This window comes from Mesocricetus auratus, unplaced genomic scaffold, assembly GCF_017639785.1.
Source record: "Mesocricetus auratus isolate SY011 unplaced genomic scaffold, BCM_Maur_2.0 Super-Scaffold_100007, whole genome shotgun sequence".
Taxonomy (NCBI): Eukaryota; Metazoa; Chordata; class Mammalia; order Rodentia; family Cricetidae; genus Mesocricetus; species Mesocricetus auratus.
In genome coordinates this window covers 7,005,116-7,032,310 of record NW_024429191.1, presented here as the reverse complement: position 1 = coordinate 7,032,310, position 27,195 = coordinate 7,005,116, and the positions used below count along the sequence as shown (strand labels likewise).

General features: G+C 48.7%; 2 protein-coding genes across 11 annotated transcripts in view; one reads left to right on the top strand and one right to left on the bottom strand.

Annotated features, from left to right (window-relative positions):
- The window catches only part of Ubn1 (ubinuclein 1), a 55,478-nt gene that overhangs the window by 25,451 nt on the left and 2,832 nt on the right, over positions 1 to 27,195 (top strand). For 4 of the 9 annotated variants that reach the window (XM_040748126.1, XM_040748124.1, XM_040748125.1 and 1 more), the window contains 4 exons: positions 1,092 to 2,312; positions 5,173 to 5,422; positions 5,657 to 5,757; positions 7,614 to 9,857. In XM_040748126.1, the coding sequence (XP_040604060.1) occupies positions 1,092 to 2,312; positions 5,173 to 5,422; positions 5,657 to 5,757; positions 7,614 to 7,694 (1,653 nt within the window). In that variant the 3' untranslated portion in view covers positions 7,695 to 9,857. Of the gene's footprint in view, positions 1 to 1,091; positions 2,313 to 5,172; positions 5,423 to 5,656; positions 5,758 to 7,613; positions 9,858 to 27,195 lie in introns of those variants that run through there. The other 5 variants (XR_005878106.1, XM_040748127.1, XM_040748128.1 and 2 more) reach the window with 5 other exon arrangements.
- The window catches only part of Ppl (periplakin), a 49,856-nt gene continuing 32,637 nt past the window's right edge, over positions 9,977 to 27,195 (bottom strand). The window contains exons 10-22 of one of the 2 annotated variants that reach the window (XM_040748122.1): positions 25,722 to 25,844; positions 25,439 to 25,585; positions 24,365 to 24,516; positions 22,827 to 22,924; positions 22,518 to 22,675; positions 20,639 to 20,817; positions 20,414 to 20,552; positions 19,329 to 19,522; positions 17,249 to 17,399; positions 16,213 to 16,296; positions 15,400 to 15,516; positions 14,857 to 14,949; positions 9,977 to 13,487 (exon numbers count right to left, since the gene is read on the bottom strand). In XM_040748122.1, the coding sequence (XP_040604056.1) occupies positions 10,824 to 13,487; positions 14,857 to 14,949; positions 15,400 to 15,516; positions 16,213 to 16,296; positions 17,249 to 17,399; positions 19,329 to 19,522; positions 20,414 to 20,552; positions 20,639 to 20,817; positions 22,518 to 22,675; positions 22,827 to 22,924; positions 24,365 to 24,516; positions 25,439 to 25,585; positions 25,722 to 25,844 (4,299 nt within the window). In that variant the 3' untranslated portion in view covers positions 9,977 to 10,823. The remainder of the gene's footprint in view (positions 13,488 to 14,856; positions 14,950 to 15,399; positions 15,517 to 16,212; positions 16,297 to 17,248; positions 17,400 to 19,328; positions 19,523 to 20,413; positions 20,553 to 20,638; positions 20,818 to 22,517; positions 22,676 to 22,826; positions 22,925 to 24,364; positions 24,517 to 25,438; positions 25,586 to 25,721; positions 25,845 to 27,195) is intronic. The other variant, XM_040748123.1, reaches the window with a different exon arrangement.

The following is a 27,195-nucleotide window of genomic DNA, read 5'->3' as shown; positions in this document are numbered from 1 at the left end:
GGCTCTGTTAGCTACCTGGGAGAACCACAGGGAGCTAAGTGGATGAAGCACAAAAATGTGAAAAACATCTTAGGTATCACAGAAACTTCTCAGTGGGGAACATTGGTACTTGCTAGACTTTTACCAGTTGAGGCTTGGGGCTCCCTTAGCCTACTTAAAGAGGTTGTTAGAACAGATGTTTAAATTGTTTATTCCTGGGTATTTAGAATATTCCTACAGTATATGAGAACTTACTATATTAAGTACTGGGATGCAGGAGCAATGGTGTAGATTACATTTCTGTTCCCATGAGAATGGCCGGGGGAGTCAGGTATTGAGGAAAAGTAAGTTAATTGAAAGTAGTTCTCATCAGTCTAATTTCAGCCAGGAACATTTCAAGATAGTGTGAATGCCTGCAGACTATCTTGGTTAGCTTCCTATTGTTGTGATAAAATACCATGACTAAAAGCAACTTAACAGCTTATAGTCCATCATCCAAGGAACTTAGGGCAAGAGCTCTAGGAGGCAGGAGCCTGGAGAAGAACTGATAGATACAGTAGCCATAGCGGAATGCTGCTTACTGACTTGCTCCTCATGGCTTACTCATCCTGCTTTCTTGTAGCACTCAGGACCACCAGCACAGGAATGACACTGCCCACAGTGAACTGGGTCCTCCTGTATCAATCATCTGTCAAAAAAAAAAAAAAAATGCACCACAGGCTTGTCCAAAGGCCAGTCTTGTGTGGGTATTTTTTTTCAACTGAGATTACCTCTTCCAAACTGACATTAGCTTATATTACATAGTTGGTATAAAACTAGCCAACACAATATCTGAGCAAATCTTGTGCTATTTCAGAAACTAGAAGAAGAAAAGTTTTACTGTGGGCATGTGTATATTTAGTGAGAAAACATGTTGACCTAAAACCAACCTCCACCAGCTAGATACATGCCAGATAGTACTACAAGGCAAGGCAGACATGGTACCTACTCTCATCCATCACTTGTCTTATAATTACCCAATAAGCTTGAGTTCACTTGTTAACATCTTCGTATCAGGCCACTATTGGTATCTTTGAGTACTTCTCACTATAAACATTTCTGCTTTCCTTTAGGAATCATCTGCTAAGCCTGATAAAAAAGTTTCCATCTCATCAGGACAGCTTGGTGGTCCCACTACTTTGCTCTCAGAACATCAGGGTGGAGGCCTGAATATTGGAGCAACCAACAGGGAGCTTTCATCCCAAGCAGCTTGTGGCCTCAGTGACCCTGTTCCTGTCACCCTGGAGGACTCACTGGATGAAGACTTGGTCCGGAATCCAACCTCTTCTGTGGAAACTGTGTCTAAAGAGCTGGCTGTGTTGAACAGCAGAGCAGCCAGCGGTTCTGAATTCACACTGCCTGCGCCCTCCAAAGCACCAACAGAAAAAGTTGCTGGTGTTTTGTGTACAGAAGAGAAGCGGAACTTTGCAAAGCCCAGCTCTTCTGCACCTCCACCTGCTAATGCTCTGCAGTCACCTCTCAATTTTCTGGCTGAACAGGCTCTAGCACTGGGGCAGTCTTCTCAGGAGAAAAAGCCAGAGAGTTCTGGCTACAAAGAGCTGTCCTGCCAAGCTACCCTCAGCAAGGGTATATCTGAATTGCACCAGTCCAAAGCAAAGCACCACAGTTTGCCACGGACGTCTCATGGACCCCAGGCAGCTGCCCCCATGCCTAGCTCCCAAGTCAAAGTCTTTCATGCAGGCATTCAACAACAGAAAAGCTTCACACCCCCATCCCCCTTTGTCAACAAGCTGCAAGGCCCAAAGGCTGCCTCTCCACAGTGTCATCGTTCCCTCCTGCAGTTGGTAAAGACAGCATCCAAAGGCCAGGCCTTCCATGCCACTATGCCATCGTCCTCTGTAAGTTCACCGGCCTCCAGTAGCAGCTCTCATAAGACCACAGCCTCGTCCTCTACTCCCCTGAGCCATCCAGCAAAGCAGCATCCAGCCAGCTCTGTGGGACCATCTTATAAGAATAACCCTTTTAGTGGCTCAGTCTCTAAACATGGGGCTTCTTCTAGCAGTCCATCACCTGCTGGATCCCAAGTGCAGAGCTCTGTTTCTGGGACCTTGCTCCCAAGTGTGCAGTCTCCCTTAGCTGGACAGCCTTCAAACCGAGCTGCCCCAAGTTCTGCTGTGAAAAAAACACCTGTTTCTCAGAAGCTGACCCTGGTGGCTCCACCTGGAGGTCCAAATGGAGATTCTGGTGGTGGAACACAGGGAGTGGCAAAGTTACTGACCTCCTCCCTAAAGCCTGCTGCAGTTAGTAGTGTGACATCGTCTACCTCCTTGCCAGTGAGTATCCAGCATTGCAACCTGTCCCAACTGCAGGGATTTTTGGGGACAAGACTGCTTGCCTTGCCTTAGTCTGCAGATATGGTTTGAAACAGTCAGGTGGGGACAGTAAGTGAGATTAGACACAGGAGAGAGTACTGGATTTCCTGTTTAGTCTCACTTTTACTGGTTGTTGGAGGGCCAGTATAACCTGAATGTCTTCTTAGGGGAACTGGAAGGGAAAACAGAAGGGAATATCTGTTGCTATTAGGTTCCTGGAGAAATTGAGCCTTTGCGAAATAGAGTGAGTACCAGAACCTGCTTCTGCCCTCTGAATCAAAAATGGAAGTACCTTCAGCTGTTAGGTGGCAGTTAGGAAGTGTTTATGCCTCAGCACTTCTAATTGCAATTCTCTGATAGACTTGAAAGAACTCTGTAGGTCAAAGGTATTTTGACAGAACCTATCATGGAAGATGTGTTCTGGGGTGTGTGGGTGTAAACTAGAAGTCTGGCCAGGATAGTGTTGCACATCTATAATCCCAAAGATAGAAGCAGGAGAATCAGGAGTTCAAAGCCAGTCTTGCTGCATGTCTAGTTTGAGACCAGCCTGGATACATCAGACCCTGTCTTAAATTGAAAAGAGGTTTGAGAGTTGGCTCAGCAGTTAAAAGCACATCCACCAGGCTGTGGTGATGCACGCCTTTAATCCCAGCACTTGGAAGGCAGAAACAGTTGGATCTTTGTGGGTTCGATGCTGACCTGGTCTAAAGAGTAGGTTCCAGGATAGCCAGGGGTACAGAGAAAAACTGTCTTGAAGGACCAAAAGAAAAAAAAAAAAAGATGTAGACAGGTCAGTCCAGCAAGATCTTGATTCTCCCTGCCACCCTGAATAGTAACTGTGCACATTCGTTTTCAGGAGAAAAAAATGATGTGCGTACACGTGTTTGTATGAATGGGGGCACATGTGTGTGTGCCATGTTAAGCATGTTGAGTTCAGTCTTCACCTTCTATCTTGTTTGAGACAGGATCTCTTTGTTGTTCACTATTGTATCAGGCTAGCTGGCCCTTGAGTTTATAGGGCTTCTCATCTTATGGGTGCACCAGATTATAGACTCATGCTACCACACCCAGTTTTATATGGGGTCTGAAGATTTAAACCCAGGCCTCAGGGCTGAAGCTTTAGCTCAGTGATAGAGCACATGTCTAGTATCCACTAGGCCCTATATTCAATTCCTACTACTGCTTTGACCAAAAAGGAAGAAGGGAAACTATTGACTTAATGTTGCCTTGACAATACATTATAGGCTGGTGCTTTAGCTCAGTTGGTAGAATGCTTGACCAGTGTGCATGAAGCCCTGGATTTCATCCCCAGCACCACATGAACTGGGCATGGTGATGCATACTTGTAACCCCAGCACTGGGAGTGAGGTAGTCAGTAGGATCAGAGGTTGAAGGTCATCCTCAGCTACATAATAGGCCAGTGTGGGCCTGTTATGAGACCCTGTCTCAAAAATAGAACAAGGACTTCCTGTTTCCTGTGAGCTCTTAGTTTGAAACCATGTTGAAGATATCTATAAAAACTTAGGCTTTTTGATCTTTCTGAGGTGTCTGTAACCTGTCAAAATGAGACAAGGACATATAGTGGATAAGCTTCAGTCAGCCTAATGAAATGAATGAACACTCTCTCTCCTTTGCCTCCTGAGTATTGGGATTAAAGGTGTGGCCACCATGCCCAGCTGAACAGGACTGTTTATATTTTAACTTTCTGTGGTGTCAGGGTTCATGAATATATACTAACTAGTCTCATTGAAATATGATCTGGTATAGTTAGATTTCACAGCCACATTTCACCATAATGCTACAGTGAAGCTTTCCAATTAACTTTAAAAAAAAAACCAACAATGGAATGGAAGTGTTTACTTTCACATGAAAATATATGGGGAACCATTTTTAATCAGATCTTTTTAATGAGAAACTTGCCATACTGTCCATATTTATGAAGGCTTTGGGTGAGACCCAGGGCACCTCTAGATTTTAAATTTGTCATGAAAGTAACTTCTGCGGATGGTGTGTGTGTGTGTGTGTGTGTGTGTGTATGAGTATGAGTGTTTTGTTTGCATGCCTGGTGTCCACGAGGCCAGAAGAAGGTGTTGGATCCCTTGGGGCTGTAGTTGAGACCATTGTGAGCCATCATAATAGGTGTTGGGAATCAAACTGGGGTCCTAGGGAAGAATAGTCAATTTTTAAAAACTACAACAGCTAGGCAATGGTGGTGCATGTGTGCCTTTAATCCCAGCACTTGGGAGGCAGAGGCAGGTAGATCTCTGAGTTCTAGGACAGCCAGGGCTACACAGAGAAACCAGAAACCAGACAAATAGACCAACAAATAAAATCACAAAGGTTTTCACTGAGTTGTCCCTGCCTATATATGTGTTATGTAAATTTATAATAAATTTAAATTAGTGTATATAAATTTGTTTATATCTTAGTTTGTGTGTGCATTATGGGTATCCACATGGTATATATATTATATATAATAACTATACATATTATTGGTTTGTTTTTGTTTTTTATTTTTTTGAGACAGGATTTCTCTGTATTCTTGACTGTCTTGGAACTCACTCTGTAGACCAGGCTGGCCTCAAACTCACAGAGATCAGCCTGCTTCTGCCTCCTGAGTGCTGGGATTAAAGGAGTGTGCCACCATTGCTGGGCTCATACATGATATATTGCTTCTGCTTCATAAAAAACACATATTTGCTATTTTAAAAATTATCTCTGTGCCCTAGAAGTCCCTAGATGCTGGCTCATAGAGACTTCCCCATTCCTCTTTTGAGTGCTGAATAGTAAGGTTCTTATTGTGTGTGTGTTTCCTCTCCAGAAAGGAACCGGAGGGGCAATGCTGCTGTCCAACACTTCTTCCTTAAGCCTGCTGTCTTCATCCTATAAGCCCAGCAACCCCAAGCTTCAGGGGGCTATGAACTCAAACTCAGTGGGAATCATAACCTCTGTCCCATTTCCACTTCATGTGCTGTCCTTCAGTTCAGACTCCTCTGCCAAAGCAGGGGTCTCGAAGGATGCCATTGTTACAGGTCCAGCCCCTGGGACCTTCCATCATGGTCTCAGCCACAGTAAGTTTTTGTTTCCTGCCTCTGTTCCTATGTTGTGTGCAATGTTGGATCCTCTATGTGTTTGATGTGACTGTGGGAGCAATGCCTGTCCCGGGAAGCTGCTTAGTGCCCGGTATAGCTGGTTTGTTCCAGATTGGCCCACAGGTTGCCTGGGGGCTCTGAATCTCCCAAGCTGCTTTTCTGTTCTGTCTTCAATGTATGTGTTTTGTTTTCTCCCCTCCTGTTTTCTCTCAGGTCTTCTGGCTGGCTTGCACTCCAGCCCACCCCACACAGCGCCTCTCCCACATACTGCTGTGTCCACCCATGTCCCACAGAGTCTGCCAGGTAAATGCCAGGTGGGCAGTGTGCCATGAGCCCTGTGGGCCATGCCCCTCCACCCTTAGATGCTTTGCTGCTGCCACTTTGAGCCATCTCTGCTTCACCATTACTGTTTTGTATTTTGCTTTGTCTTTTGAGACTCTGGCTCTTTGGCTTTGGGTTCCAGAAAAATACAAGCCTGAACTACCAGAGGCTTTTCCTGGTTTCCTTTTGGAATGGCCGTAGGCTCTGGCTTAGCCTGTGTGACAACAGTATATGATAGAGCCTGAACATGAAACAGAGTGCTCCAACTCTTAATATGCATTTAAAGAGAAGAAAGGTAATGGTGGCTCTTGTCCAAAGGTTAACCAAGCACTGCAGGGCCTTCATGGTGAAATACTACACACCTGCCAGGCATTGTCAGGTGGCAGATGCTCTTTGAAAGGAATGAATATCCACAGAACAGGAAGAGAACATAATACATGACTGTGAGAGAGTTAGTATGGACCCAAAAAAGAAGCAGTTTTCAATCCACCCTGGTGTAAACCTTCCTTTAAAACAGATTTGGAAGCACACCAAATGGTGCTTCTGGAAGTAGGCAGCTCCAGAAGCCCTGGGTACATGTATTGCCATCTTGAGATCATGAGAATGGGGACTATTGACCACAGGCAGCCATCTTGTACTAAGTGTACTGGTCTCACTCTGTCCTGATTGTTGGATTCTTACAGGTACCTTATGGGATTTTGGCTTAGGAACCCAATGAGAAAACCTGATTTTGACCTAGTGTTCTGAACAGAACCCAGGGCTATACTTGGGAGAGGAGGGCTGAGCTTCGGGATCATGGGGACTTATATAGAGCAGGAGTCAGATGCAGACTCCATGGCTTTGTGTGCCTTTGACTGCTCATGAATAGTCTGCTGACAGCTCCTTGTCTGCTTTGTGATCTGCTTGTGTGTTCCCTGTACCCATGTCTTAAAAGCTGAGAACTCTAGTGAGTATCAGAGGCCTTGTTAGGATGAGGGTGAGTTTGTAGGTTTCTTTGAGAAGCAAAGCCAGTGTCAGTTGTCATTCCTTTCCTCTGAAGAAGCAGTCACATCTGAAGACTCCTCTGCACTGGTGGCTGTCACTAAGTGCAGTGTGGGTGACTCCTCAGCTCCTGAGAGCCTGTGTGGTGTGAAAGTGAGATGGTGCCACCTCCACTTGCTTTGGAAATGGCCCTCTTTGAGAGGAACAAAGTAAAGTAATTGAAGAGTAGAAACAAACTCTGGGTCTGTGGAGTTTTCAGTCAACAGAGGTGAGAGGGAGACTGGATAGGGAGACAAAAAACTTTTTGTACCCTTTTCCTGCTTTCCCCTTGGTCTTCCCAAGCTATCTGAAGGATTGGGGATGTAGTTCAGTGGTTGAGCACTTGCCTAGCCTATATAAAGCCTCAGCTCTATTACTAGTACCACAAAGAGGAAAAGAAAAAACATTGTAGACAATCAAAAGAGCAGCTACGCAAATGGGTTAGCAGGGAGCTAAGACTTGTTTCTGCTCTGCTTTCCCTTCCTCCCACGTGGACTTGATGCTGTTGCTTTTGCCTTTGTCCCTGTGTTACCTCAGTGCATTTTGATGTCAAGAGAATGAACATTGTCTGGATTCTGTGTGGTCATCAGGCCTTGCAGTGGCCCTTGTCATGTTGCAGAGTTCCTGTTCTGTAGATAGTGCTCTTGTCCCCCTGCCTGCACAGTGCTAGTGCTAGTGCTCATGCATGATATAGGATACTGCAAGTAGCAATACACACAGCCACTGTTTGGGGACATTTGCTACTTAACATTCCTGTGAAGTTTGTTTATGCTGTCTAGAGGAATTGGAGTGCTTAAAGAATGCTCTGTTTTTGCTTACTCTTTTCCAGATGCTTCACAGCTTCATGGGAAAGGGCCTGCTGTACCAAGGAAATTGTGACCACTTTGGAAGATGGAATCAAATGACATAGGTCTGGGAGGAAGTCCAACATGTAGGTCTCTGATATCAGATATTTGCTGTGCTCTTCCTGTCCACTGCTTTGCTTCTGGAGCAGCAATGAGTTTGAAATGGAGCACTTCTTAGCACTTCTGATCGGCCTTCAACCAAGGGGCAGCTTCTGCTGCTTACAAAGCTCTTACTGACTTGGTGCTCTGGGCCTCATGGCTTTGTCGCTGGACGACATCAAGGGGCAGCTCTGGGCTGGGAAGTGTGCCTAGACTGTGTTGGGAAGCACAGTGTGCATGAACTCCTGTGGCAGATCTGTTGGCTACTGGGTTCTAAGTCTGCCCAGCTCCTGGCATTTGGTGTATCTCAGAGCTTCCTACTGGTCAGGGACTCCTCCTGGCCTCAGTAGAACCCCTGGATTGTTGTGATTCCATCCCATCCTCAGGCTGTGTGCTCAAGAGGACAAAACCCAGGTCAGAGCACAGGTGGGATACCTTGCAAAATACTAAGAACACCTAATGTGTGCTCTTGTAGGGGCCAGTTTCTTCTCCTCAGAACATGACAATGAAGCTCTTATAGAGAAAAAGATCTTTATAGATTCAACAATTGTGGTAGGATTTTTAAAGACACCTATCTTGGGCTGTTTTTGTCATTACCATTGAATGCATTGGATAGAATGGGACTGCTCTTCACACATCACATTATAGGAAGACTTAATTCCAGTGCCTTTTGGTGGAGCAGACTTTGACAACTCAAATCTATCCATTCAGCCCCCTGAGTGGATCTGAGATGAAGACCTTTTTTAAAGCTAGTCTGTATTTAAGACAGTTTTATTTAATTAGGTTTTTTATGACTGCACATCATAATCTGTGCCGTCCTGACTTGAAAGTCATCTGAGCCCCCAAATCCCAGGTTTTCATGGAGCTACAGATCTGTCTTGTTTTTGGTTTTTTTTTAGAGTTGATGCAGGTGGGCTGCCGGGGAGCTCCTCAGTCCTCTGTGTCTGAGAGCCCAGGGGTTCCAAGCCACAGGTAGACATTCCACTCTGTCTTATTAGAAATCTCTCTGGCAGAGCTACAAGACAGGCCTCTGAAGCTTCTGCCACAGAGAACAGGTCTGGGGTACTGGTGCTGTCTGGACAGCCAGCGGCTGGGTGGACTTAGGGGGATGTGCAGAGGGTCTGGAGAATGGACAGAGGACAAAGATAGTGACTACAGATCTTCCATCACTAGGCTACCACACTCATCCAGTGACTATTTCATATGGATTTGGAGGGCTCTTGCCTATCCTGTTAATCTACCACACAGTGGGTCTGGCTGACTGCCTATCCAGACAACATTTGGGAAGGTGATCAGCACTCTCAGTGCCCACCCAGGATGAGTCTGGTGTGCTTTTGGTTCCTGCCTCAAGGATTGGAACGCAGTAGCTCTCTATTCCTGTGGAGGTGGCCACCTTTCCACCTTACTGGGAGCAAGACTTTTGTCAGTTCGTTGGTCCAGCCTCTGTTATGATTCCTTCTGTATGGAAGAACCAATTGTTTTCACATTGGGCCATGTGGATTCCTTATCCTTTTATTACATATATTTTTTGCAACTTGGATTTCCAGTTTGTTTACAGAATAGTCTTAGGTAGTAGCAAAAAGAGCCAAAGAAGAGATTTGTATAGCTGAGCTCTAAGTCGAGCTGAGGCCGCCAGCAAAGCTGAGCAGTGGGAACTCTCCAGGCTCCTCTGTCCGTCAAACAACGGGCCCCAGCACCCCACCCCTTTGGTGCTCCCTTCTCCCCATGTGCCACTGCGTGTGCAGCTAGAACAGGATGCCCTCATCTTTAGGAATCTAGCGATGCCTCTTGCCTCAGGGAAACGTTTCTTTGATGGGGAGTTAATGAGATTTCTTTTCCTTGTTTATGCTTTATTTGTGGTAATGAAAGAGTGAGTGACTTAAACAGCCATGGCCAGGGAGACCTGCAGCCCGGCTACAGCAGAGGGTGGGGGTAGAGAGCGCTCAGTGGGATGCAAGGGTTTCTTTGGTGGGTGTAAGGCTCTGAGCACTTAACCAGGCGTGGCCGTTTCTTAGGTGTGAGAGGGGCTGTGGCTTTTGTGCAGCAACTATGTTGGTGTTAGGGGGTGGTGTGGAAATTGTTAATCTTGTATAAAGCAACACAATAAATTGTTTTTGAGGTTTCCAAAATGTCTTTCCTATTTGTAAGTGATTCCTCAGTACATAGGAGCCTCGGTGTGTATAGAATGCTCATTGTGGCTGAGAGCCAAGGATCAACCTCATGTAAAGGAATCATACTTGCTCTGAGATAAAATCAAGCCACCAGATTTTTATTTTCATGCCATAAATAAAGTTCCCTATCATTTCCCATTTTCTTATTAATACATGAGATACAGAGAAGCAGAAATTTGTGTGATGAACAATCAACTTTCGTATATTTAAATACCAATGAGATAATGAGGACTTGTAAGGCTGTAAGGTACTGAAAGTAAGGCTAGCATACCATCCATTACTAAGATCTTTCCATTTCAGAACTAGGAAACAGTTGTTGATGCCTGTCTTTCTGGCACATCCTGGCTAGCTTTCTAGCACCAAGAGCCAGGCATTATGGATTCTGGACACACTTATAACCCATTCTGTCTCATGGGAGGAATCACTACTGAGCAGGTATTGCTCATAGTTTGGTCCCAGCCAGAAAGCTGAAATGGTGAGGAGGGTCAGCAGCACTAGTGACCCAGTCTTGATGAATAGAAAGAGGAGGCCTTCTGCCCTCAGTGTTACTGTGTGACATGCTAAAGCTGTTTTTGTGAATGTGTGTACAATATTTTCTTGTGCTGTAGTTTCCAGTTACAAGCACTGATGATGGAGCATATAGAAAAGGGAGAGAAGAAAATATCAAGGTTATTAAATCATTAGAGTTGGGAGCATGTCACTCACTCAGACTGAGTAATGTTGAGCTGAGAGTTGCCTACACAACTGGTGTCTGTGCTGGTATTACAATAGCTGCTCTGTCAGCAGCCAGATACAGTGGGGATAAAACACTTATTAGCTCAGAAGCCTGCATGAGGACTGGGGAAGAGAAGACACCAAGGAGGTTGCTGAGTAGGAGCAAGCCAGCCATCCCGCTCCAAGAAAAGCCAGGCAGAAGAGTAGGGCCTACTTCTGCCCAGAAACCAAGACTGCCAGCTCCTGAATGGACATATCCTTGTTGACATAGCGGTCATACTGAGCAGGGGTTAGCCTTCCACTATGCAGAGCATCCTCAATAGAGAACTTCTTGCCAGACTTTCTGTCATGAATCACTGATGACTCCCCATTAGGGCCTTTCACTGATATCTCCTCCCAGTCGCACTCCTGGCTTCTGAGCTTCACAAACATGTTCCAGTCGATGAGCCCCGCCCGGTGGGCCTCCTCTGGGGACAGCTCGCGGCCTGTGTCAGGATCAATGACTACTATGGAGCGCCTCAGGTGGTTCTCCCTCTGCTCTCTCTTGACGGCTACAGAGCCCAGTCGCCTCTGCAGTTCATCGATCTCCAGATCCTTGTCCTTGGACATCTTCTTGAGGTCATCCAGTTCCTTCTCTAGAGACCACAGCCTAGAGTTGAGGTGGGTTCCAGAGTCCACCTTTGTAATGTTCCTCAGATCTCGAGTTTCAGTTGCTGCCATTTCAATCTCTGATTGGAGTCTCCGGGTCTCCAGCTGCAGGTTTTGCCGCTCTAGCTGCAGCTTATGATTTTCTTCTCTCAGGAAATCTAGTTCCTTGGATGACTTAGAATTGCAGAATTCTAACTCCGATAACTTGGCTTCCAGCCGGCTCATCTCTACATCCAGCTCCCTCTTGCTCCGGCTCTCCTCTTCCAGGCTCTTCTTGAGCCGCTGGATCTCTTGCTCAGTGTCACCTTTTTCCACTTGGACACTCTCAGAGAAAACCACCTTTTCCTTGATCTCTGTCTTCTCCAGGGTAGCCAGCTTTCTACGAAGGGGTTCAAGCTCACCCTCCAGTAGCTGCCTCCGATGCCGCTCTTCCTCCAGCTGGGCTCGGAGCATGGCATGCTCCCTGGTCTGCTGTGGGTCCTGTTGCAGCACCACCTTCTGTGTGTGGGTCACCTTCTCGCCAGCCTTGGCCTCTTCCTGCTCCAGTGTAGCCAGCCGCTGCTGCAGCCTCTGCACCTCCAGCTCAGCTGCCCTGCGTGCCTGCCGCTCACGCTCCAGTTCCTCCAACTGCCTCTCCAGCTCTGCTCGGCGGTGCTGGAGCCTCCGCAGCTCCACACGTAGCTTGTCGATCTGTCGTAGCTCAGCATCAATGCTGTCTGTGAAGGCAGTCACCTCAGCTCTTAAATCTGGCTCATCTTCATACTGCACCACCTCCTGGCGTACAACCCTTTCTTTGCCCTGTGCCAGCTCTTCCTCCTTACGTCGGATCTTCTCTTCCTGGGATGCCCGCTCCCCTTCTAGGTCCACCTGTTTCTTCTGTTCTTCTGACAGCTTTATACGCAGAGACTCTACCTCCTTCTTGGTTTGGGGGTCTTCCTGGAACTGCAGGATCTCCTGGACCACCTCTCTAGTCTGCACCTGTGGCTTGGTGTCCTTCAGGGCCTGGATCTCCTGCTTCAGCTGGTAGATCTCCAGGTCACACCTTTCTATTAGCCTGGTCTTGTCCATGATCTCCTCCCTGAGCCGCTGGAGCTCCTGCTCGGTCTCTGGGTCAGTAGTGTATTTAATGACCTCTTTGGTCACCTCTTTGACTTCTACCTGTGGCCCACGCTTCCGGAGGGCCTCCAGCTCACTCTGGTAGCTCTTCAGCTGCTCCTCAGCAGCCCTGAATTTGCGCTCCTGCTCCACCAGCTCCAGTCGGAGGTTGGCCACTTCACTCTCTGCCTTGGGGTCTGGTCGCACGATCTCTCGGACCTTCTCCTGGACCACCACCTTGGCATTCTCCTCTTCCAGTGCCCATATCTTTCTGAGAAGCTCTGTCTTCTCCCGCTGGCCAGTGCGTGCCTTGGCAGCCTCATCCTCATACTGGCGGGTGAGGTCATTGACTTCCCTCCCTGTGGCTGCATCTTTCTCTACCTTGAGCACCTCCTTGACGGTGATCTTGCCTTCTGCCATGGCCCGTTCTTTCTCCAGTCTCCTGAGCTTGGCCTGCAGGAAACTCAGCTCCTCTTCCTGCTTCTCCCTGAGTGTACCCGCCTGCTGGTGCTCATCTTGCAGCCTTCTGTATTCTGCCTCCAGCTGAGGGTCATTCTGCAGCTTTACCACTTCCCTCTCCGTGACCTTCTCCTGCACTCTGCTCTTCTCAGCAGCCAGGGCTGCCACACGCTGCTGTAAGAGGAGCACCTCAGCCTCCCGGGCACCTTTCTGCCGCCGCAGTGCCTCCAGTTCCTCCCGAAGCTGCAGGACCTCATCCTCTTGGGCTCTGTCTGGCTCAATGCGCAAGACCTCCTTGACCACATACTCTTGACCCCCATCCCTGGTCTCCTGCTCTAGGGACTGCAGCCGAAGCTGTAGTGCTCCTAGCTCCTCCTGCAACAACTGGTTCTTGCGTTGTTCATCAGCCAGGGTCTGCTGCAGCTGCTGGAAGCTCTCCTCCAGGGTGGGGTCTGGCACCTTCTTCAGCACCTCCTTCCTCACCAGTGACTCTTGAGGTCCCTGATCCTTCAGGGTCTGGATTTCCTCCTGGGCACTCCTGACCTCATTTTCCAGCTGCTGCCTTCGCTCCATCTCCTCCTCCAGTTCCTTCTTAATCTTCCATGTTTCCTCTGTGCCGGAGCCCAGCTTGCCCCCTTGCAGGGTCTCATGGGTCACTCCTGCTTCTGGCTGCTGTGGCAAAGAAGACTGTGTGGTTAGAGACAAGCAGGTCTGCTCACCTAAACAGGTTGGACTAGTTGTCCTGTGATCTTCAGGGGACTTCACTAGTCTTCTAGAATTACTTTTACTCTTAACAATTGAACAAGGCAAAATTTTGTAGGCACGGAGGAGTTTGAAGTGACACCAGTCTCCTACCTCTGCCCTGTCCTTAGGGGATATCTGTTGTCCTTGGAGACATTTTCAAAGTATATTTTTAGTGACCTCCACGTTTACTTTTTCTATGCAAACAGTAGTCTATTCTGCCATTACTTTTTTTTTTTTTTTTTTTCCTTTTGGTTTTTCGAGACAGGGTTTCTCTGTATTGTTTTGGAGGCTGTCCTGAAACTCACTCTGTAGACCAGGCTGGCCTGGAACTCACAGAGATCCACCTGCCTCTGCTTCGTGAGTGCTGGGATTAAAGGCGTGCTCCACCAACGCCTGGCTTGTTCTGCCATTACTGCCTGGAGGGGTAGAGTACCATCTTGGCTCAAGGTGCCACATCATTGCTTAACAGCAGTGTTTACACTATGTGGACACTGTTTAAGCCAGCATACTGCTGAGGAGTGCTGAGTTACTGCTAGTTTCTTGATGTGTCAGATAATTCTGCCATAAATGTCATCAGGTCCTAAAAGCTATCTTTTGGGACTGGAAGGATCAAGTCCTTGGGAGCACAAGGACTTGAGTTCTGTCCCTAGCACTGACACAAAAATGTTGGGTGTGGTGCTCTAGTGTATATGCACTTGTAATCCCAGCACCAAGGAGGTGGAGACAGGAAGCTCCCTGGGGCTTGCTGACCCACTAGTCTAACTTAATTGATAAGCTCCAAGCCAATAGAAAACCTTCTTGTCTCCACACACAAGAGCACATATGTGAATTCACGTACACAAACACACCATTAAAAATAACTGTGGAGGCTGGAGAGATGACTCGGGGGTTAAGAGCACTTGTTGCACTTACAGAGGACCCAGGTTCAATTCTCAGCACTCACATGGTGGCTCACAACCATCAAAACTCCAGGTCTGGGGGATGCAATGCCTTCTGACCTCCTCAGGCATCAGGCACACATATGGTACACACACATACAAGCAGGCAAAACACTCGCAATAAATAAACAGATAAATAAATAAATTAATTTTTTAAAAAGCCTTTAGTAGGTCCTTAGCAAATGCCTTTTGAATTGGTATGGACATTATTCCATGCTAGTCTAGAAGGCTGGCTCAGGCTAACATTTGCATTGGTCCTTCTCAGGAGAACATTCATGGGCTGTGTCTCTGAGGCAGAGGAGTCTTTGGTTTCTCATCTTGTAGGACAGTCAAAAGTAGTTCTAACTAAAATGGATTACCTGTTTCAGGAGATTCAGTGCAAACTCCAAGTTCTGCAGCCTCTGTCTGTTGATGGCATTAACCTCTGTGAACTTGGCAGCAAGAGCAGCTTCCTACAGAGAGATTTTAGGAGAGCAGTTAGCAGGTAAGCTAACAGGCTAGAAGAAAAATAGAGCACTTTTCAGAGCACTAACCTTCCAGGCTAGGAAGAGCCTGGCAAGTGGGGAAAGGAGTGGTACTTTCCTATTCCTACCCATACTCCATCTATTGGTGGAGAGGTAGATCAGAAGACCCAGGTTGAGTCTTGGTCCATAACCTTTGAGAAAATCTTCCCAAATACTCTTTTCACATGTATTACAGTATGTTCTGTTCTGCACTACAGACTTACACAGGGGAGCAAGATGGGAGCTTCCCATGTGTCTGGCACTGGGCCAGAACCCCTACCAGGCTGCCTCTTAGGCATTTTGATATCATTGCCCCAGAACAAGCTCTTCCTCCTCTTCCATGTGTATCACAGAGGTCTGCATCCAGAGAGCCCTTGGCAGTCTTCACTCACAGCTTACCTCTTCCTTCACCTTGGCAGCAGGAGACTGCAGCCTGGCTCTCTTGTTCACATGACTGTTCCGTCCATTCTCCAAGTCTAGCAGGGACCTCAGCTTCTCTGCTTCAAGCTCGTAGTCCTGGGTAAAAGAAAGACAGTGCAGCAGTCAGCTAACAGCAGCAAAGAAGAAGCTGCAATAATTTGTCCCTCCTCCTAAGGACTCTGACCTGCCCTTGGCCAGGAGCTGGTTTTACAGTCTTGCACATTTTCCTCACATCTGCACCTGAGCTGGCTGCCAGGAGGTCCTGAGTGCTTCTAAGACAGTGACAAGTTGCTATCTCACACAGTGACATACATACAAGAAAACGTGCCCTGAAACTCCCACTACTGCAGAGACAAACCACGTGACTCATGAAGCCTTCCAGCAGGCCCAGAGGCCAGATGCTGCTTCCTTAATGAACACTACATCCTGAACTTTTCCTCCTCTCTTCCATCACAGGCCTTGACATTTTCCATAAAGTAGACTGGATCATTGACACAGACACTTCTGCACAGGCTTTGCTAGTTTGTTTTCCTGTTATAGAGCTGCCACATGATTTTGTTTGGTATGCATTGTTCTGTTGTTTTATTTTCTTTTAGGATAAATGTCTACAAAGTGTTTACTGTTTCAAAGAGTATAACTCTGATGATACTGGGTACCTGGTGCCATACTGTTTGTCAAAGGGCTGGACCTACACATGGCTACTGCCTGTTTTCCCAGAAACCTGTCCAGATTTCTCTACATCTCTTAATGCAAAAGCCCCTCCTGTGTGCTCTAACAGGGCTCACGGCTCACCTTCACAGCTTGCTGGTACTGCTGGGAATCCACATAGACCTTCTGTACCTCCTGCTCTCTGCTGGCTATCTCATCAAGCAGGTTCTGTGAAACAAAGATACTAGAAACCAAAACTGAACCATGCATTTTCATGGGCATGCATGTACACACACACACATACACATATCAAAAGTCGGAATCCTTAGAACCCAAAGTCAACATGCTATAGTTCCAAGTGTAATGATGGCTTTCTTGTGTACATTTGTTTACCACAAAGGGCAGTGCCAAGGCCTGGAGCAAGAGACATGAAGATGCTTATCTATACCAGGAAACAGGTGTTTATTGTGCTCTGAAATGCCAGGCACTGCTCCGACAGAGCATGTAATCCTCCAGTGGGCTTGTGAGCCAAGCCTGAGGAACTTGTTTGAGAATGAGGAAACAGAAGCCCAGGAAAGGACAGCAAGTTGAATGTCAGCCATGGGATTTTTCTGTTTGTCTCTCTGTTTATCTCTATATGTGCACATGTGGTGGTCTACATCATGTGTCTTCCTCCATTGTGCTCTACTTACTTTTTCAGACAGGATCTCTCACTAAACCTGGAACTCAACCAATTTGGCTATGCTTGCAAACCAGTGAATTTCGGGGATCCGTTTGTCCCTCTTTCCACCCTGCTCAGTGCTACGATTATAGACATGCTTAGCCATGCCTGGCTTTTCAAGTGGGTTCTGGGGCTCAAATTCAGGTCCTCCTGTTAGTATGGCATGTACTTTTCTGTCATTTAGCCCCGGCCTTTGAATTTCTGAGGTCCTTGTGGCACTGAAGAGGCAGGAAGGCCCACTTTGATAATGAGCTCTTCCGCCACAACGTTCCCCCATGTAGCCAAGCCACATGAGTATCTGTGGGGTCAAGCCCTAAGAGGGGCACCGAGAAGGAAGAGGTGAGCAAGACATGCAGTACTTGAGGTGATAATAAAAGCTGTGGCCCAGTCCTTTGTCTTGCCCCATTGGGCTTTCTGAACCTCCCAAACATACATTGCAAAGTAGAAGCAGCCTCTTACCTTCTGGTTCTTCAGCTTGGTCTCCACCTGGCTGAGGCTGTCTGTCTCCTGGGGCTGGTAGCTGGGGGTGTTAGCCAAGAACTGGAGCACTTGGTCATAACCACGACGGTACTCACTGTAGGCAGCTCTGGCATTCTGCAGGCTCTGGGCCCTGAGGGGAAAAAGACAATCAGGTATACTCAGCAGGCAGAAGCCCCGCCAAACTCTGTTTGGGAGATTCTTTCTTGGTTTGTATGTATGTAGGTAAATAGGTCAGATTGATTGGCCAGTGAGCTGTTTCCACCTCCCCAGCTCTAGGATTGTAAATCCATGCCATCATACCTCCTACCCTTCACATGTGTGCTGGGGATAAAACTGTCATTGTGTTTGTGTGACAAGGACTACTCTGACTGAAGTTATCTTCGTAGCCACACTGAGTTATAAAAGAGTAGAAAAGCCAACTGTAACTGAACTGGACAAACTTTAAACAGTCCCAGAATGCAATGGTTAAACATGGATTATTAATAGGAGGGTTAGGAGCTGCATCCTGACAGGCACAGGGGCCCAGTGTGTATCACTTGAGCAAAGGGAGGCCACAGTGGCGGCTGGGAAATCCTCCAATTTCCTCAAGATGAAATTTCAGCATTGCAGTGCTTTTACAATGTTAAATGCTTACATGGAGAAAGGGAACCCACCTTGAAAACAACAACCTAAGCTCCCACCTTAGAAAACCCAGTGCAAGCCGCATAAAGGAAGCCAAGGGAAAGGAGCACAGGAGAGGAAGCTCTGGAACACCAAGCTCTTTGAAATGAAGATGACAGACTTGCTAGGGGTAGCCACCATAGCACACAAGCAGAAGTGGGGAGACAGCCCTCACAGAGCACAACTCTTTGACAGAAGAAGGAAGACAAGCATGGCCCACACTGATGCCGCCACATCCACCTGTCTTTGGAGACGTGGAGAGATGGGTGGGGCTAGAGAGGGAAGGGGAGGCTAGGGAGGTACTTCAGTGGGCAAAAGCCTGATCACCTGGGGTCAGCTCTCTAGACCCCACGTAAAAGCCAGAGAGAGTAACATAGGTATCTGTAATCCCAGTGTTCCTACAGGGAGATGGGAGGAGATGATGGGAGGAGCTCAGGAAGCTCCCAGGCAACTACCCTGACTGAGCTAGCCTGGCTTACACAATGGCGAACCAAGACCCTATAAACAAGGTAGAGGGTAAGAAAAAATATGGGGCTGGAGAGATGGTTCAGTGGTTAAGAGCACTGGCTGCTCTTCCAGAGGCCCTGAGTTCAATTCCCAGCAACCACATAGTGGCTCACAACCATCCATAATGAGATCTGGTGCCCTCTTCTGGCATGCAGGCATACATGCAAGTAGAACATTGTATACATAATAAATAAATCTTTTTTTTTAAACATCCAAAATGATCCTCTAACCTCCACACTCCCCATGGTATCTACACTCATACACATACACAGATACATGGTGTTTACATATACAGATCTCCCCCCATCTACCTCCTCCTCCTCCTCTCTCTCCCCTCTCTCTCCTCTCTCTCTCTCTCTCTCTCTCTCTGACACACTGCTGATAGCTTACCTGGGAACATTGCATTGACTTATTTTGTACGTATCGCTTTATTTTTAAAAAGAGGAAACTAGGGCTGTGGAAATGGCTCAGTAGTTAAAAGTTAATGCTGTGCAAGCATGAGGACTGAAATTTCTGAATAGGCATGTGATTCAACTGTAATTTCAACCTTAGAAGGTGGACGTGGATCCCTAGATGACGAGTGTGAGTCTAGCTATATTGGTGAATTCTGATCTTGACGAGAAAGCCCGCCTCAGTGAATAATGTAGAAGAATAATCAAAGATAATTACTGACACCAACTTCGGGCCTCCACATGCACACGCATACACCTGTACCCATACACACAAACATGCTTATGGACGTGCACACCACATACACACACATACACACACCAGCGCCCCCCCCCAAATACTTAAAGAGAATGGTCTTGGGTGACACAAGAAGATCCCCAGCCTCCTAGTATCTCAGGGCAGCTGGCTGGGCCCCAGCCCGCTAGTCTGTGGTACCCCTCACCTGCGTTCCACCTGCTGGCTGAGGTTGTTGAAACGTTGGTTCAGCTTGTGTACCTCGGCCTCCTGGCGCTCCAGGTCCGGGCAGTGCTCTTGGAAGCGGCTGGCCAGTGAGTTGGAGCACTGCTTGGCCACCTGCAGGTTCTGTTCCACCTCACCCAGGAGGGACTTGTGGGCCTGCAGCTCAGAGGCCATGGCCTGCCAGATGGGCAGAGAGACAGCAGTGTCATGGGCAGTGCTCCTAAGAGCCTGGCAGCATCACTAGAGCACCAGGGCCTCCTGCTTTGCGAGGAGGTTCAGGCCTAGGAGCAGGAAGGATGGCTCAGCCCCCACATCTATCAAATCTGGGCCACTTTTGCAATGTTCTTATTACAATAGACAATGCTCTGAAAAGTCAACTTCTGCAAACTGTTAAAGGGGTAGTATATGTGCCTGCCCTCTTCCAGCCACGAAGTCCTCACTGAGCTCAGTCTCTCTGCTCCAAGGCTGGGAAGCAGATAGAGAAGGACTGCTGCAGGCCACTCAGAGTGCCTTAGTGCTCAGGCAGGCAGACCTGCAGACCTGTGTCTTAGATCGCAGCCACTGTGGACCTGCCCAGAAGCTGCAGGCCCAGGATGCTACATGCGCTAACCAGAGCTTCAGACACCTGTTTTCTGCAGAACCCCCATTGTGAAATACTGACCTTAAACACCCCCCCAGGCTGGGGGCTGGAGAGATGGCTCAGTGATTAAGAGCACTGGCTGCTCTTCCAGAGAGTCCAGGTTCATCCCAGCACCTACATGGTAGTTTACAGCCATCTGATGTTACTCTAGTCCCACGGAGACCCAATGCCATCTTCTGGCTTATGTGAGCACCAGGCAGGTAGTGCATGGATATATATGCAGGCAAAACACTCATACATACAGAATATAGTAACTAAAACCTCCCAGGATGCGCAGGCCCTAGGAATAGCCAAGAGAGATGCCACTACCTATGTGACACACCAGATGCTCTGAACCTATAGGGTCCTCACACCCTCGTCTGGTGATGGAGGCAGTTGTCCTGGCCAGATGAAGGAAGGGCTCCATGGTCCCTAGATCCTAGGTTTACCTCCAGCTCCTGCCTCTTGCTGTCCAGCATGTGGCCACTTTCAGGCATTGTGTCATCCTGAGTCAGCCGGTTCTCTCGCGAGGCCAGCAGTTCCCTGCCTCTCTGAAGACTCTTCTCCAAGCGGTTGGCCACATCCACCCTAAGGACACAGGTCAGCATCATATGTGTAGAGTCAGGTGGCCCCTTCACCCCACAGTGGCCACCCTACTGTCCACCGCCACCTACTTCTCCTGGGCTGCTTCTAGCAGCTGTACCAGCCGTTCATATTTCTGGTTGGTGTCTTCCATCCGGGTCCTCAGCAAGGGTGCAGTGCCGCTGCCTGGGAGGGCCTGCACAAAGGCCTCACACTCGCCTGTACGCTGTGTCTTCTCTGGCTCAATGTGCAACAGCTCACTGGTAATGTTCTGTGGGGATCAGGACTTCCCAGGTCACCCACAGCCCAGCAACTAGCTCTCTTCCCCCAAGGATTTGCCCTGGGACAGTGAAGGCCCGCCCCCCAGGGGTGTCCATCTGGGGCCCCGTCAGCTGCCCAGGACTCTGTGGTCTTTTTGTTTGTTTTTGTGTGTGGATGTGAACATACATGGGTTAGTATATGTGCATTTACAGGACACCAGAGTCACCCTCAGGTGTTCTTCGGAGGCCATCTACCTTGGGTTTTTTTTGGGGGGGGTGATTTGGTGCAGGTGTGCAGGTGGAAGTGAGAGGTCAATGCCAGTTCTTTCTAGATTTCCTATCTTGTCTTCTAAGACAGGGTCTCTCACTGAGAACAATGTGTACTGATGGGCTAGATTTACTGGTGAGCAAGCTTCACCCAAAGTCAGATTTACGGACAAGTGCAACCATGCTGAGATAGTTTGTTTTCCACGGGTGCTGGGGATCTGAACTCAGGTCCTCACACTTGTATGCAGGCACTTTATAAGCTGAGCTTCTCTTGTACCTTGTTAATTTTTGATTTTGAAACAGGGTCTCTTACTAGGAATAGGGGCTTCTCAATTAGCTTGGCCAGCAAATTTCACAGATCCTCCTGATCCTGCCTCCTCAGCAGTGGAATTACAAGGTTGCCCCCCAAGCCTAGCTTTTCTGTGACTGCTGGGGACTAAATTCAGACCCTCTTTTTTGTTTTGTTTTGTTTTGTTTTTTGAGACAGGATTTCTCTGTGTAGCTTTGGAACCTGTCCTGGAACTTGCTCTGTAGACCAGGCTGGTCTCGAACTCACAGAGATCTGCCTGCCTATGCCTCCCGAGTGCTGGGATTAAAGGCATGAGCCACCGACACCCAGCCCCAGGCCATCATTCTTGCGTGTGAGTTATGCAAGGCAAGCGCTTTACTGACAGCCATCTTCTCAGCTCCTGGGTCTGTTCTAGTGAGCATCGGGTACAGGTGGACTGTTAAAGACAGTGGCTCAGACAGCGGGCAGGTTGCCAGTGTACACTGAATACTCTATGCACCCCTCCTGGAAGAGTCCATGGAATCTTGGACACCCTGAAGTACCCATTGCATGGCTCCACAGAGCCTGGGAAGGGATACTGTGGGCCTGTGCCCCTGTCCCCTCTGTCCCTTTCCCCTGTGCCAGGCAGCAGAGACCACTACATTTTTCTGAACTCTTACCTCTCTCAAAAACAGGAGTGACAGACCCTACCACAAAGAGTTGTCAAGCAGAAGGGCATGAAAGCAGTGGTAAATGGAGACGTCTATATCTTGCCTGGTCATTGCAGTGCTCACACAAGGACCATTTTACTTTGAAACCCTGGCATCTCAGGGCGAGCCAAAGTGAACTGGGCCTGCAATTCCACAACCCACATAGCTTTTGTCCACAGCCTCACTCAGCAGGTACCTGTTAGGATCCCAGTTCCTGCTATCATTATTGTGGCCATAATCTCTGGCTGAAAAGCCATTTGGAAGCAGTTCTAGGTCACATTTGGGGGCATGGTCAAATACCAGGAGAGGACATCTATCTGGAGCCTGATCCTTGGGACAGCCCCCCACCCGACCTCCATGATTACCTAGCACCTGCTTTGAATGTCCCAAGATACCATAGAGGTAGAACCTTAAGCAGGAACCCCAGAGAACCAAGGGCCCAACCTGGGCCCCAGCCTGATAATACCTTGAGGTCCTCGGCTCGTTCAGCACTATCCTCTATTGCCCGTCCCTGTTCCAGTGGTGGCCGTAGGATCCCTGTGATGGCCTTTTCCTGTCGGTCCAGGTCACTGGCCACTTTGTCCAAGCCAGCTAGCAGCTGTCGCCCCTGCAGATCAGAGGTGTCTGTCGGAGAGATGACAATCAGGGATGATAGTGAGGAGCATGAGGCCCCAAGAGCCAGCTGGGACCCTGGGCTGGCCTGGCCTCCCTCCCTCATTCCTCCAGGAGATGCCTGTCACCCATGCAGCCCTTTGCAGGAAGCCCTGGTACTCACCTCCAGGGTTCTCTGTCCTCAGCACCTCATGCCGTTGCTGGAGTGCATGCTTGCTTCCAGCGGCCTTCTGCCGCACACTCCGGTACTGGCTGCCCAGGCTGTGAAAACAAAATCGTACTGGGGACCTAGGCCTCACACCACCCTCTTTCCAGGTCCCTAGCCTGGGTTGAATAACAGCCCATGCGAGCCAAGGAGCTCCCTGGAGGGTTTTAAAAAGTCAAAAGTACTATGTGGGGCAACAGGATGGCTCAGTGGGTAAAGATACTTGCCACCAAGCCCAGATGACCTGAGTTTGATCCCCAGAACCCACATGGTGGAAAGAGGGAGCCAACGCTATCAGGATGTCCTCTCACCTCCATACATGCGCATGCTCCCCTTCCCCCAGTAAATAATAAAAGTCTCCTGTGAGCCACCGCAACAAGGTTCGGGAAGGATCTCATCTGCCTTTGTCCTTTCCCCCTCCTTCACCCTTCATTGCCAGCCCCTTCTACCTAAACCACCTGTTCACCAGCGTTCTCTAACATGTGACCTCTAAGGGGCCAGTGCACAGTAGGTGCTTGACAAATGTCTGGGAGACGAATAAATAAAGGCATTCCCTTGAGTCTACTCATTGAGCAAGGAATTCTCAAGTGACTGAATGACTTGTCACCAGATACTGTCATCAAGAAGCCAGGGCCCAGCAAGGCCAAAACACAGATCTCAGCAAAAGAAGTGTTGAAAAGAGCTTGAAAACAGGAAGTGTGGGCCGGAATCGGAGAGGCAGCACACAGGCGCTACAGGCAGGATGTTGAAGACTTGCAAAGGCCTAAAGGTACTAAGAGAAAATGCTTGCTTTACTGGCCCTCAGCCAGACATACAGTTCAGCAAGCCAGCCTGAGCTGCCAGTATTCCTGCAGCCTTTAAGGGAGGCCAAAATGAGAGGTATTACTGGGGGATATTCGATCACACTGTGAACCCCTAGTTTGCATTTGCAGTAATTAAATAAAATTAACCTTGGGTCAGGAGTCTGAGTTAGCAACTGTTTGACAGAAAATAATCATAGAGCACAAGAGGACATCTCGGAGAGATAGACACAGGAAGTGGTAGGGAAGGATTTTGAGTGGCTCTTTTTATTCTGGTGGAACAGGAGAGTACTCTCTTTTGGAGATGACAGCAAGGAGAGAAGGTTAGCTAGTTGCTACTCAACCTCTCTGAGCTAGTAGGTTTTCACCCCAGCCTTTGAATCTCCAGTCTTATTTATAAATAGAATGATAGCGATTTAGTTAAAGCTACTTTTATGGCAGTGACATAACTGGTGCCTGCGGGAACAGAATTCCCACCAGGTTATGGCCTGAGCGGCTGGGTCGCTGCCAGAGAAGCTGGCTGGTAACTGCGGAGTCAACAATTGCTGGCTGAAATAGCAGATTAAGGCACAATCACTGTGCCAAAGATAAAACAAGATATAAGTCACACCCTACTAGACACTGAGAATGCCTAGGGTTGCAACAGAAGAAACCTGTGGAGCCCAGGTGTAGGTCCACCATCGTGCCCTCCTATACCTGTCAGCAAAAGCCAAGGCCTCGGGGTCAGTGGGTGGAATGATGAAGCAGACAGCAGGTGCACTCAGCCTCTTCCCAGTGCTGTCTGTCAGCTCCCAGCTCTCCCCATTATTCTTCTGCAGTGTGTAGCTATAGCCCCGAGAGATCAGGCCCTGGTGGGGATGGACCCAGCAGTTACCATTCACCTCAGTCTCCGCCTGCCTCTTAACTCTTAGACATAGGGAGTCTTTTTTTTTTTTTTTGGTTTTTTTTTTTTTTTTTGAGACAGGGTTTCTCTGTAGCTTTGGAGGCTGTCCTGGAACTCACTTTGTAGACCAGGCTAGCCTCGAACTCACAGAGATCCGCCTGCCTCTGCCTCCCGAGTGCTGGGATTAAAGGCGTGCGCCACCAACGCCCGGCTGACATAGAGAGTCTTAACCCACCTCTTACTCAGGCCACAGAGTGACATGGAGCCAGTAAAAGGGAGCACTGTTGACTCCCAGTTTAGCACCAATCTCTATTTCAACCTCAGTTTTGTTTGTTTTTGTGACAAGGTCTCATGTAACCTTGGCTAGCTTCAAACCCGCTATGCAGCTGAGGATACTTTGAACTTAGGGTCCCCCTGCCTCTACTCCCAGAGTGCTGAGCTTACACGTGTGTACATCATCCATGCCTGGTTTCTGCAATGCAGAGGATTGAACTCCAGGGTTTCGTGCATGCTAGATCAGTGTTCCACTCACTGAGCTACATCCCCAGCCCCTCAATTTCACTTTTTGGAACCACCTCTTCTATATTCCAGTCTCCCGATGGACATATGGTTGAGGCCTGGCCAATGAAAAGCTGGTATTCGCCAGCCACAGCGGGAGGTTAGAGGTGGCTCACATTCCAACGTGGGCCAGTGAGGGGCCCCAGGACTTTAGCTAGAATGGCTAGGGTGGTTTAACTGGTAAGATGAAGACAGGGCAGTGTGGGCAGGGAAGGGGCATGGGGGAGCATAGCTATCCCCAGGTGAAAGTGTGCACAGAGAGTGACAGCCGTGGGTGACCCCAGGCCTCGCCACTCCCAGGCTGCCCAGGGTTCCCGGCACTGACCGACCTGGTCACCCTCAAAGTCGCAGAGGGCCTCCACAGGGATGGGCTTGAGCGGCGTCTCTCGGCGGTACTTGAGCGGCACCACTTGCTGTCCTCGCCTCTGTAGCCCCCGCACCACATCCTCATACTTGTCCAGAGCCTTCTCCTGGTCCTGTAAGAGCAGCAGGGCCAGGTAAGGCCAGCTTCCATGCCCCAGAGGAGGAGGAGGAGGGTAGGGCAGGCATGGAATAGGTCTGCACAGGTCCAGGGGAGGGGAGGCGAGGGGACCCCTTCACGCTGTCACTCACTTCCAGCTCCCGAAGCAGCAGCTCTATCTGATACCGGTCCTTGAAGTCAGGGTTGTATTTGTGGTTCAAGTCCGAGTCCACCTTGTGCAGCAGCTCCTGAGCATCCTTCATGTCTTTGTGAAACTGGGGGAACCCAAGGGTACCATCACAGATGGGAAGCTACCACAAGCACCTCGACTTCCGGCTGCGGCTTCATGCTTACCCTCTAGGTGGGCCTGGGCCTCCCACTCACCCTACACCTAAGATGTGACCTGTCTGAGCCATAGGACACTCCCTCTTCAGCTTGACTCCCCAGGGTCTCAGAAAGAAGCTGACTCCCCAACACTCCATTTCTGTATTGTGTTCCTTTAGATACTAGTAAGTTCAGGTTTCTCTCTGTGTCCCAGGAACACTACAGTCACATTAAACCTTCAGGTGAGGGCCCTTCACATGACAGGTACCTTACAAACATCTGACCCAGTGAAAACATTGGTGTTAGTATACTCCATGGGCTTGCACCCTTACAAAACCACCCAACCGTGCATTTCCCAGAAACAACTATCTGCACTGTTAAGCAGCACCTAATCATACTTTAATTCTAAACCTGGCTAGATACCTCCTCTTCTTGTTAGAAAGTTCCCTTGCCCATTCTTCAGTCTATCAACTCTTGACTCATTTATTTTTAGCTGTCCCCTGGACTGGGCACTTGGACTGCTTCCTTGAGTGGGACTTTTGGACCTTTGGGACATCTCATGTGGCTCAGACATTCCACCAAGAGTCATGCAGTGTCCCCTGAGGTCAAGTTCCAATCTTAAAACTGCAAATCAAACAGACTTGGTGGCACTGTTATCCTAGCCACTCAGGAGGCTGAGGCAGGAGGATTACAAGTTCAGGTTTTCCTGGGCTACAGTGAGTTCAAGTTCGCCGCTTAGTAATACTGTCTCCAAAAGGGAAGCTGGGGACATAGCTCAGAGACAGAGCCCTTGCCTGGCAAGTGAGGTCCTGGGTTCAATCCCTAGTACTGGGGAAATGTGAGGAAGACCCTACACTATGACCATCACCTACAGCTCTCATTAGAAACACACAGTCCCACGAAAATGCCAATTTCTATGGATAGATGGGTATGTAAACAGATGCCCACCCAGACAAGAGGCAGCTGCTTGGCCATAAGAAGGAAGGAAGTGCAGAAACGTGCTCTACAGAGGTGAGTGCCAGGACATCGTGCTCAGTGAGGAAAGCCAGACACACACAAGGACAAGAGACATGATCCCTGTCTCTCTCTCTCTCTCTCTCTCTCTCTCTCTCTCTCTCTCTCTCTCTCTCTCTCTCTCTCTCTCTCTCTCTCTCTCTCTCTTTGCTTTTACGAGACAGGGTTTCTATGTATTGTTTTGGAGGCTGTCGGTCCAGCCCGGCCTCGAACTCACAGAGACCCGCCTGCCTCTGCCTCCCGAGTGCTGGGATTAAAGGCGTGCGCCACCAGCGCCCGGTCGATCCC